Source organism: Palaemon carinicauda, chromosome 7 (assembly GCF_036898095.1).
Source record: "Palaemon carinicauda isolate YSFRI2023 chromosome 7, ASM3689809v2, whole genome shotgun sequence".
NCBI lineage: Eukaryota > Metazoa > Arthropoda > Malacostraca > Decapoda > Palaemonidae > Palaemon > Palaemon carinicauda.
In genome coordinates this window covers 47,198,939-47,212,019 of record NC_090731.1, presented here as the reverse complement: position 1 = coordinate 47,212,019, position 13,081 = coordinate 47,198,939, and the positions used below count along the sequence as shown (strand labels likewise).

General features: G+C 33.4%; 1 protein-coding gene across 1 annotated transcript in view; it reads left to right on the top strand.

The window, feature by feature from the left end:
* LOC137644276 (putative uncharacterized protein DDB_G0290521) overlaps window positions 1-6,492 on the top strand; it is a 16,497-nt gene extending 10,005 nt beyond the window's left edge. The window contains exon 2 of the mRNA XM_068377268.1: window positions 5,948-6,492. Within this exon, the coding sequence (XP_068233369.1) occupies window positions 5,948-6,492 (545 nt within the window). The remainder of the gene's footprint in view (window positions 1-5,947) is intronic.
* Window positions 6,493-13,081: the final 6,589 nt, after the last annotated feature.

Genomic DNA, 13,081 nt, shown 5'->3' with positions numbered 1-13,081 from the left:
CTGATGCAATATTTTTTCTTGTATGTTTTATATCAACAAATCATAATAGAAATATGTATTCAAGAAGAAGATAGATGCCTTTATGCAGGTATATCAACACAACGGTTTTTATTTTGTTAGACAGCTGTGAACCACATCCATGTTTGAAAATATCATTCCTATATCCTTAATTATTAAATATTATTTTTTCAATTAAGGTTTTCTGGTTTAAGAGAGATCATGTTATTTACCCGCATGACATAGAACAATTATAAATTAAAACGGTAACATTAACTCTTCCCAAATAACCTTGTAAGAAGAGCACAGCTAAACTATGTCATCCCTCTGAATGTGAAGGAGGGAACCTACCTGAAAGTGTTCTGACGACTGAAGCTTCGTGCTCCTATGCAACTGAAAGCAGGCGATTGCCCTTGGCTCTTGAACAAACTTTGCGTCTCGTAACAAGATCATTACAAGTGCGAACTTCCTAATTAGTCAGTTGAACAATGGCTGACTGATAGAGAACTCAACAAACACAGGATTTTCGTGTTCATTGTGATTCAGTTTATTTGGAACCTGTTGACTTGCGTAATCTTGCTTAATATTTGCCTCAAGTCGAGGTTTTATTCTCTTATTGCGTGATGCTTAAACCAGAAAATTGTTTATTTTACTCATATTTGTTGATGTGCACAGGTTGAAAACTTTAAAAGACGTTGTATTGAAGTAGATTGGATTTATATTTCCATGCTTCTTATTTCTAAATAAACATATGCTTTCATGTTACAACTTATTGTTCTTTCTCACTCATTTATCGACAGGTTTCTTGAAATATTTGAGCATTAAACGTCTTATCAATTTGCAGCACAAGAAATAATGGTGGGATGTGATAATGGAATAAAGAAATTTCCATTGACGATAAAGGGACGCAGAACTGTACATTCTAATACTTTATTATTTTCTACTGATATCATTAACGTGGATTATTTATAAAGAAGAAAAACATAATTTGGGGAATTTCTCTGAAGGAAGAGATAAGTAGAGACAAGCGAAGCGTTTTCGTCCATAAGGGAGTAAGTGTCATAGAAATGAATATTCCTTATATGATTAATAACACTTCCAATTCCCCATTCACCACTATTACTCAATTTCCCCCCCCCCCCATACACTAAATAACTATTACTTATGATGTTACTGAACCTAAAGTTTTTTTTTCTTTCGTTTACAATACTATGAAGAGTTAATGGAAACGAAACATTTGAGTTTCTCTTTTCTGATTGTCTATGGAAGAGGGTTGAGTGCGATTACTGTGATTAGCATAACATTAAAAGGAAATTATTTTTCATAAAAGTTCATGCCCAAAGAGCCTTTTACCAGTTTCTATAATTTTCACTGTTTTAGTTAATGCTGAATTTTGTTTTTTTTTTAGGTTCAATTTTGTAGAGTTTTGTTCAGCCATTTTGTCAAAACTGTCCTCATATCAATCAATCATTAATGAAGGATCTTAGCCTCCTTTTAGGTTCTTTATAATTTTCAATATTTTATCGATCTTTAATTAGAAGCAAAAAAAGAAAAAAATTTAAAGATTTTTGTAGTATTTTCCAGTTCTAAACAATTACAATCTATGACTATAGCAACGGCATTCGTTACCACACCCAAGTCAGTCAATATATAACAAATAGTTTGGGGAATAAAATAAGGAAATAATCATATTAATAATTTACAGTTATGATAAATTGAAAACATACATACATTGATTGTCACAAACTTGGTTTTAACTCTCAGTGATTCTTAAGCATTTTACAACTTCTTGAATTTTGTAAAACAAGATATCCTTTTTGTTGTGAAAATTATGACAAAATTATTTGTATATATAGATTAACGTATATTACGAATTTGTCCCCAATCTCTTATCTGTATAGCTAATTATCAAGCACAGAATATATTTCAAATTAATATTTTCCCACGAGGAAAATAGTGCTAGAGAGAGAGAGAGAGAGAGAGAGAGAGAGAGAGAGAGAGAGAGAGAGAGAGAGAGAGAGAGAGATGAACAAAGTGGAATTATGTCAGACACCAACTTGCATAGGGTCACACTATATTGTTAAGAAAACCAGTTTGTAAGCTCTACTTCATTTATGAATTTAAGATTATTGAGATTTTTATGATTCAATTAGGACATTGACCCATTTTATCTGTATAGTATATTACAAGCTAATGTATTCTGCTTTTTATTAGGAGAACTATATCAAATATGAAGACATGAGTGTAATGATTTATTGTGAGAACAAATTAATTTGTATATGTACTTTTGAAAATTAAAAACAAAATTCAGTAATATAATCTTGACGAAAGATAGCTAATGAATAAAGTTTTTATTACTCTAGATATTTGATAAATAGTATAGGCCTACTCTCATAAACGAATTTCTTAAACAATTTGATTAATGAAGGTAATTAAATCAATATAGTTTGCAACAAGCTGTACTTTTGGCGCTTAACCTCTTTACTTTTTTTTATTTCATGATATAAATTTTTTATTTTCTATTATACTGTTACGACCAGTTATTAAGTAAACTGTTCATCAATGTTTTATACCCTTATTGATTCATTCGGCATAAAAATAGCAAACCTGTAACAGCAATAGAAACTAATAGCCATTAAACATAACAATAACAGTTTTTGATATTAGACGAAAGTATTTGCAATATTTTACAAGATTCTCCAAATACTCACAGTGTTACTCTTGATAATAAGAGTTTATATAAATTCATAAGAATGTACAGACTTTACCTTCATAAGTCTCTATGAAGTTAGAAATCAGCGAACATGAAGCTCAGCGCCAAAATTTGAACGAATTTCCTGGACGTAGTTTTTAGAAAATAGATGATAATCGAGAACACAACTTCTGATAATATTCGACCTTCCAAGATCTCATTTGCTTCTAGAAAATGTAACGTTGTAAATGAAGTTGAATTGCTATGTCATGACAGGTATCACAAACCATGTCTTCACAAAAGCAGCCTTAAACCAACGATTGCTGAAAATGGTCTCTTCAGAACGCCCTTGCGGGTTTCTCTTACATAGGCCACAGACTTTTCCTGGAAAGTTCAGGACCTGGCTAAACTATACAAGGCAATGCGCACGTCTGGCGACTCTGAAATTACCAGAGGCTCTTGTTCCAAGATAAAAGGACATATTTGAGTTACAAATCAATAGAGTATTTTAATCTTATCATTAACATTTCTTAATTAAAAATAAACTTTCCAACTGGTCCTAATATATAATATAATAAAATATTAATCTACATATAACAATACATACGTAAATGATTGAAAAAGAAAATATGAATACAAAATAAAAATTGTTAATAGAGATCTGTAAATTCACTCTCAAAGTCAAAGGCAAAGGTTTGATGAGTTCATAAAATAATTCAATAATTGATTATAAAGATTTTAGATAAACAGGGGTCCCAATTCCTAAAAACATAACCTACTTTTTTCTATATTTTGTTTGTGCTGAATATTAGAAAGTATTTCAATAACAAACAGGTAAAATCAACGTTTATTTGGTAGGATTTTATATTTTTTTTAACGAACACTAGTGTATACAAATACGTATTAAACACATATAAACATAACACACACAGACACACACGCACACACACACACACACATATATATATATATATATATATATATATATATATATATATATATATATATATATATATATATATATATATACTTATATATATATATATATATATATATATATATATATATATATATATATATATGTGTGTGTGTGTGTGTGTTCATATATATATATATATATATGTATATATATATATATATATATATATATATATATATATATATATATATATATATATATATATATATATATATATGTGTGTGTGTGTGTGTGTGTGTGTGTGTGTGTGTACATGTATAATCCTATATGTATAGACACATACACTCACATATAAAAGATACAAAAAATTATTGAGACAAAAAATATTTCCATGGATGATTATGTAGGAAGATATGAAGGGTATGGAGGGGTTCTTGAGCCAACTTTCCTTTAAGAAAGTAAAAACTGGAGGCTGAATGTGACTGAAAGGATTTAAAGGGGTAAAGCTGTAGAGATCAAGTCTCTGTACAGCACATACTGTATGAAAATCATTGTGAAAATGGAAACAAAGGAGTGGTGAAATAGTCAGCATTGGTGAAAGGATGTACAATTGTGTTTTGAGGTGGACAGGTTATGTTTAAAGAATGGAGAGGAATGGTTTATATATTGGAAACAGAAGGATGCATACAGGGTTTGTAGAAGGGACGAAGCTCTGTTAATGAGTTCTGCTGTGAGATGATAAAGCTTTTGTATATATTTACTTCACAGGATTTTCATCAACAATTCAGGCGTCACCGAATGAATAGGCTATAGCAGTAACCGGCCACCCGTCATAAAAGAAAACGTTTATGGTAAAAAATATGTTTCATGATTTTAGTAAATTTTACAGCCTTCTCTCTCTCTCTCTCTCTCTCTCTCTCTCTCTCTCTCTCTCTCTCTCTCTCTCTCTCTCTCTCTCTCTCTCTCTCTCTCTCTCTCCTTTCATTTTATTCTAAAAGAGGAATCACTTCTTAAAAACACCTACACACATATATCTATGATGCCTACACCCCCACACACATGCGCACATGATAAAGCCAACATATGCTGCCTTGATAATTGATTTTTACATTCCATTAAAACTCACCATAAAATTCGGCTGAAAAGAAACGGTCACCAAATTCCTCGTATACCTTTGCAAAACAGTTCTTTTTTTGTTACGTACGTTTCAAATTAGATTTTTTTAATCTCTGTCTGTTTTCAGTATTTTATCAATAGATTATCACGAGTATCATGCACTCACAACTTACATATTTTCATTCTAATTCAAAGCTATCAAAAATTGTTGTAAAACCTTTGTTTCAACTCGGTAAAAATGAATGCCCTGCCCCTAGAAAAAAAAATAAAGAAAAAACACGCTGAGAATAATATGCATGTTTTCTATACTTTCGTGATTCCATAATATAGCCTTCTATGAACCATAGATTTCTTCACTTTCATTACGTTAGTGTTCATGAAAACATTATTTGATGTTCAGGAAGCGAAGAACCTTTTCGTCTCATTTTCTCTTATTAGAATAACATCCCTCACATTTCCGTAGTATTATAAACATTACATCATTGCCAACTACGACCCTCCCCCCACCCAGCCCCCCGAAGAAAAAAAAAATCTTATCGCTCTTTTAGAAATTTCTTGGAATAATCTAAATATTTCTATTTACTTCCTTTAGCTCGATGCATCAGTTGTGAAATCGAATATCATTCGTTGTATAAACAGTTAACAGAACATTACTTTTAACTGAGTTTCATATTTTCCTACCTAATTTTCAGTGGCCTTTCTTCCCTCGATGAACCAGAAAATGCAATTCAATAGACCCTTTCAAGCTCTAATAAATATGTCCCATCTATTTCCTGCTCAACGGTGTTTTTCATTTTGCATAGAATATAGTAAACATGATATTTTTAACTTCTCTTGACACAAACAATAATTCTCGATGATAGCAGGGATAAAAAGATAATGACCTTTCACATGTATTTTATTTGTAATAGTTATTCGTAACATAATTTCATTATCTAGAGTTTATAACATTTTAGGATATACCAGTTCTTATGATAATTGTAATTCTATCACCTGAACTGGAAAAGTCTTAGTAATATGAATATTTTTATGCATATTTCTGATCTCAAATTAGCTTTCACCTCAGTTTATTATCATATAATAATTATGTCTGACCAATGAATATATGTGAATCATACATTAAGCTGTTTCAAAGGATACATTTAGTGTGGCATCTGAATTTATTTTGGTTAATCAACTGACTCCCACTAACATTCCTACTGCCACTAAAACGACTATTCCAGCTCCAACCCCAACTCCAACTTCAACATCCACTCCCAATCTCAATCCTACTCCTATTCCTCCTCCACCTCCAACTCTAACATCCACTCCCAATCTCACTCTAACTCTGATTCCACCTCCAACTCCAACTCTAACTCTAACATCCACTCCTAATCTCACTCCAACCCCAATTCCACCTCCAACTCCAACTCCAATTCTAACTTCCACTCCCAATTCCATTCCAACTCCAATTCAAACTCCAACTCCAACTCCATGTTCCAATCCCAATCCCAATCCCACTCCAACTCCAATTCCAGCTGCAACTCCAACTCCAATTCCCAATCCCAATCCCACTCCAACTCCAATTCCCACTCCCAATCCTACTCCAATCTCAATTCTAGCCCCAACTCTAAATCAAACTTCCACTCCCAATCTCACTCCAACTCCAGCTCCAGCTCCAAATCCCACTCCTAATCCCACTGCAATTGTAACTGTAACTCCTTTTTCCAACCCCACTCCAACTTCCACTCCAATTCCAACACCATCTTTAGTTGTAACTCCACTTTAAACTCCACTCATACCCCAACTCCAGCCCCAACTCCAACTCGCACTGTTACTACCACTCCAATTTCAACTTCAACTCCAACTCAAATATTACATTATATATTTTCAGTGAAAATAAATATCGAGTTTATGGGTTTAAAGGTTCTATTGAGCAGTAGAGGCAGAGGTAGGTAATTGCTCATCTACATGACGGTAAGACAATGGTTCTTGTTGACTGATATTTAAGCCTATGGGCCAGTCAGCAATGTTTCATTCACCTTAATATCTATTTTGCTATGGGTTGATCTCGAGACGAACAGACTGCTGATCATAAATGAAACCACTAGGCTATCCATTGCAAAATAATATCTGTCAAATCTAAGAAACCCATACAATTTCAAACCATCACATCTTCAATCAATATATTTATTCAAATAGTAATTCTTTATATGCATAAAAACAACAGAATATAATTGAAGCCTAAATGGATGAATATTTGAAAATTTTCAATTAGCCATCTGATGAAAAAAAAATCGAAAAAAACATATATCCCAATGCAAAGGCGGCAACAAAATATTTGCATAACTATAACCACTTGCTAACAAAAGTAGCCTTACCTAACAAAATATATATTTATTTTGCTTACATCTGAATAGATTAAGTTTTCCATCCCATTTTATATATGAATGGATAACGTCTTAATAAACCAAATAGCTCATTGACATAGAGAAGGCATACGATCGAGTACCACGTCAGGAGCTGTGGAGATGTATGAGAGAAAAGGGAGTCCCTGAGAATTACGTAAGAATGACCCAAGATATGTATGAGAGTGCAAAGGCAAATGTTAGGAGCAGTGTAGACCTAACAGAGAGTTTCCCAGTAAATGAGGGGCGACATCAGGGCTCTGCATTGAGCCCGTACCTAGTTGATCTGGTCATGGATGTAGTCACACAAGGTATTAGATCTCAGTCTCCTTGGTGTATGCTTTTTGCTGATGATGTTATACTGGGTAGCACAACGCGAGAGACAGTAAAAGAGAAACTGGAGGAGTGGGTAAGAAAAAAGGTAAAAGAGAGGATTGAAGATCAGCAGGAAAAAGACAGAGTATTTGAGATTGAAAAACGGGGAAAATGGGGAAGTAAGTTTGCAAGGAGAGAGATTGAAAAGAGTTGAGATTTTCAGGTATTTAGGATCAACAGTTGCAGAGGATTGTGATCTGGGGGCAGAAATAAACCACAGAATGCAAGCAGGATGGAAGAATTTGAAAAAAGTGCGTGGAATACTATGTGACAGGAAAATAGAGGTTAGGTTGAAAGGTAAGGTACACAGGCCCATTGTGGACCGGTAATGATGTATGGTGCGGAGACGTGGGCAATAAAGGAGACAGAAGAGAAGAGACTGGATGTGGCAGAGATGAGAATATTGAGATGGATGTGTGGTGTGACAGGAAGGTATAAGATACGGAATGAAGTAACTAGGGGTACCACACGAGTTAGAAAACTATCAGATTAGATCCAAGAAAGTAGACTGAGGTGGTATGGTCATGTCATGAGAAGATATGAACAGTATGTTGGGAGGAGAGTGATGGAAATGTATGTACAGGGAACGAGAAGGAGAGGGAGACCAAGGTGGATGGACTGTATCAAAGATGACTTTCGATCAAAGGAATTAAAAGTGTGGGAGAAAGGTAGATGGAGAAAGCTAACCAGAAACATTGACCCCACATAGAAGTGGGAAAAGATACATAAAAAGAAGAAGGATAACGTCTTAATAAAAGCCTTCCTGAGAATACATTTCCTTTCTTCCATGCAAGTGTATTTTATAAACGCTCATACATTGTTTTGCTCTCTCTCTCTCTCTCTCTCTCTCTCTCTCTCTCTCTCTCTCTCTCTCTCTCTCTCTCTCTCTCTCTCTCTCTCTCTCTCTCTCTCTCTGACTGATATTAGAACAAATTGTTTAAGCTTGTCATTGCATGTTTCATATTAGTAAAGTTTTTACGCCATTGTTATCTTCAACAGTTATGTAATCAAGCTTGTGATTTCGCGTAAACAAACCACTTATGTCCACCCTACATTATTATTATTATTATTATTATTATTGTTATTATTATTATTATTATTATTATTATTATTATTATTATTATTATTATTATTATTATTATTATTATTATTATTATTATTATTAGAAGCTAATTCACAACACTAGTTAACAAAGCAAAATGCTGTAAGCCTAAGGGCTCCAACATGAAAGGAAACATGGAAAAGAATACAATAAAAGAGAAGTAATACAATCAAAATAAAATATTTTAATAACAATAAGGGCATTAAATTAGATCTTTCATATATCAGTATGAAAACTTAAAAACAACAAGAGGAAGACAAATACGACAGAGCAGCATGCCGGAGTGTACCCTAGATCAAGAGAACTCTAATCCAAGACAGTGGAAGGCCCTGGTGCAGATGCTTTGGCAATACCCAACACTAGAGAACAATGGATTGATTTTAGAGTGTCCTTCTCATAGAAGAGCTGCTTACCATAGCTAAAGCACCACTTCTATCCTTGCCAAGAGGAAAGTAACCACTTAACAATTACAGTGCAATAGATAACCCCTTGAATTTAGAATTGTTTGGTAATATCAGTGTTGTCAGGTGTGTGAGAACAAAAGAAAATGTATAGAGAATATGCCAGACTATTTGGTGTAAGTGGAGGCAAAGACAGAATGAGCCGTAACCAAAAAGAATACAGTCTGGCCAGTCAAAGGAGCCAATAACTCTCTAGCGGTAGTATATATATATATATATATATATATATATATATATATATATATATATATATATATATATATATATATATATATATATATATATATATATATATATATATATATATATATATATATAATTTTATTACTAGCTAAGCTACAACTATAGCTAAAAAAGCAGAATGATATAGGCCCAAGGACACCAACAGGGAAAAATAGCCAAGTGAGGAAAGTATATACGTAGGCAATATGGTAAGTAATAAATAATTATTATGAAAAATGTCAAGAACAGAATTAACATTGAAACAGATATTTCATATAGAAACTGTAAAGAAAGACTTATGTCATCCTGTTTAACATAAAAACATTTACTTTTAATTTAGAAGTTCTACCAATTCAACTATCCCGTTAGGAATATCATTCCACAACTTGGCCAAAGCTGGAATAAAAGGAAACATTATCAACACTGGGATCTGGATGTTGAGGAGCAACTGCTCTTGACAAACTTACGATCATACTTTTAGTATTGTTATCATTCAACTTTATGCCCCATAATTTGCACCATGCACTAATTTTAGCTAGATCTCTATTAAGAAATTCAGCAATCCCAGATCTACATTTAGGAGAAAAATTGATGCAAAGAGAGTAGCATCATCTGCACATGCAACAAGTTTGTTTTTTAGGCAAAACCCCATTACATGAGTATATAGTATGAAAAGTAATGGGCCAAGATGACGACCCCGAGGATCACCAGATATCATATTCCTAAACTCACTATGGTGCCCATCAACAACAACTCATAGTGACCTATTACATAAAAATCTAATAATGATGCCAAGTAAAGACCCTCAAACTGTCAACCATTTAAGTTTGAAAACAAAAGTCTCATGAAAAGTCAAGTGTAGCACTAAAATCAGGTTTAATCATAAGAACTTCCTGACCACGATCAAGACATTTCTGTACAGCATAGGAGATTTTAAGAAGGTATCACATGCTTCAAGGCGGTTACGAAAGCAAATTGCATACTAGGGAACAGATGATTTCCTTTCGCAAGCCTATTTAGACGTTTTGCCAAAAGGCGTTAAAAAAACTGTAGATAGTATGGTAGTTATAGAAATTGGGCAGAAATCAGTCAGGCATGAACTACCACAAAAACCCATTTACGTAATGGAGTAACAATACCGATTCTCCAACAAGTGCTAAAAGCTCTTCATCATGCTAACTTGCACCCCCCCCCACAAAAAATAAATAAATAAATAAATAAAAAAAAATACAGATATCTTTGGAGCTAGGAATTCTGTAGTCTTTATAAGAAACAAGGGGAAAATATCAGTTGGGTATACACCTTCATAAGCATCAAGGTCCATGAAGAGAATATGAATTTTACGGGATCGAAAAGCTATACTAGTTAGTTTAGCCTATGGAAAACAGGAGTGGGGAAGATCAAGTTCCTCATTACTCTGCCAACAGTCGAACACATCAGCCAAAAGTTTGCCTCTTCTTTTGGAGAGTGGGTGACAGAGCCACCTGGTCTGAGTATTGGAGGAACTATTGCGTCTACCCCAAAGAGTGCAGATTTAAGGGTAGCCAACCACTTACGTTCCTAAATTGTACCAGAAAGAGACTCCTATGGTTGAATTGTATTTCTTTTCAGTTGAAGCATAAACTCTATGAGCAAAAGCTCCAAGTTGAGATTAGTTATACCAAGTCAAATCTGATATGTTACCCTATAAATGCATCTCCTAGTTTTTTGAACTTCCACTTTCCTAATGAATTGCACATTTAAAAATCTATCAATAACTACAACATAATGCATTCTTACTTAGAATATAATTATTGTAAACACTGAATCATTTACTAAATATGCAGTTAGGGTGTTTTATCTCTAATACAGGAACTTTAGAATTAGAGTTTAGTGAAAAAAAAAACAGACCATGGCTAGGTTAAGTAAAATCTTTAAATCCAATCATCAGAATTTACATATAAAAATCAGGCTTTATATAAGTTTATTAAGATCGGTGTTACTATATGGACATTAGTCGTGGTATGAAAATGAAGCACTATCCAACAGATTTTGTATTGTTGAGACCAAAGATCTCAGAAGAGTATTGAGGGTTAAATGGCAGAAAATTATTCAAAATGAAACTACAAGAGAGATTTCTCGAGTGACATGTGTGGATGAGATCATGGTGTGGGGAAGAAGGAGATGGTTATGGCATGTTCTTCGCTCTTCCCAAGAGAGATTAGTTCACAAAACTTTCAACTAAGCTCCATAAGGCACTAAAAGAGTTAGAAGACCCAGGCACACATGGGTGAGAACTATGAAGAGTGAAGTACGAGATGATGAATGAAGAAATATGGATTTAAAAGCTCAAGATTGAGATGACTGTCAAAATCTATTCGAGGTCCTTTGCCTCAATAGTCGTTGGAGGAGATGATGATGATGAGATTGATTTATATATATTTCTGAAGGTTGACTTTGTGTTTTGGTTAAACGTCAGAGGTTTTCAAGATTGAAATGATTCTAATGTTCTACTTATATCATAAACCACTTCATTTTTAAGTGATACTGTTTATTTGCTCGTGTCCAAGCTAGCGTAATTTTTTCCGTATATTAGATTTAATTTTACTCATTATTTTCTATTTCTTCCTTACGCATATTCCAATTACCTTTTATACAAAGCAAAAGCAGAAGCAGTCGTCTTTGTATCAGAAAATCCGAGGATATCCTTTATATTTGCAAAGGATTCTGCAAAGCTTCTCTTAGTCAAGTGATTATCACATTTTCTATGATACGCAAAGCTTCAGTATTCCTGGATTTATCAAACTGGAAGTTTTTGAAATACATTTATTTGGGAGCTCCATGCTTAAGAAGATGATATTAGATATGATTTATTTATCCTAAGCATTCGTTCTTCATAATAGTTTTCATCAAATAAATAGGAACAAGGTATGTTGCATTACAGAAAAAAAAGGGACAAACGGTCTTTTTTTTATTTTAAAATTTTGGTATTCGTTTAAAATGAAATATCCTAAAAAATATTTTAAAAGTTTACTGGAAAAGTTTTATTCTCTTTAGTTGTAGGACACAAAATCTATTCATTAAGTTTGGTGAGGTGCGATTATATGTCAAGTGCAATTAGCAATTAGCACTGAGCGAAATATACAGTTTGAAAACCATTATCATCTTAGAAGAGCTCCATAATGGCATTGAAAAAACCGCTTTATTTTTCCCTGAACGTAATATGGAGCCTTTACCTAATATACCTTCCATTGGAAACAGAATTATTATTTTATCAGTTATCGATAAGTAGAGAGAGGAAAGGAAAAGGAAAATTATCGGAGCTTATCAGGGGAGGCTTCCAAGGCTAATCATTTATGGGAAACAGCTTCTAGAGAATAGCTCAAGTCAAGAGCTGTGGTTTACCATTATGGATTACACAAATTAAGGGGATCTAACAGGTATTACAAGCATTCTTGAGGACGAGCAGATAATCCTCTCTTCTGCAGCAAGCGAATCTGAGATCAAATAACTCCCGTGTATAACGGCCTCAAACAACTGGCACATGTGTTCATTGATTTAAGCTTCAGATGAGAGGGCCAACACAGATCTCTAGTAGGGGAACAAATGTTCAAAAATGATAAAACTTCGACTTAAAATCGAGCTGGATCATTTTTTTTTTATTTTGGTGTAGAGAATCAAACAACTTCATTTAAAAAAGAAAAAATAATGACGTAATCACATTTTCATCTTCATTAAAGAAAAGAAATAAAACTGTTAGTTAAAGCTTATGAACTCATGATGAAAATTTTATTGACTAATGATCATGGTTTTCTCGTAATATCTGTGGTT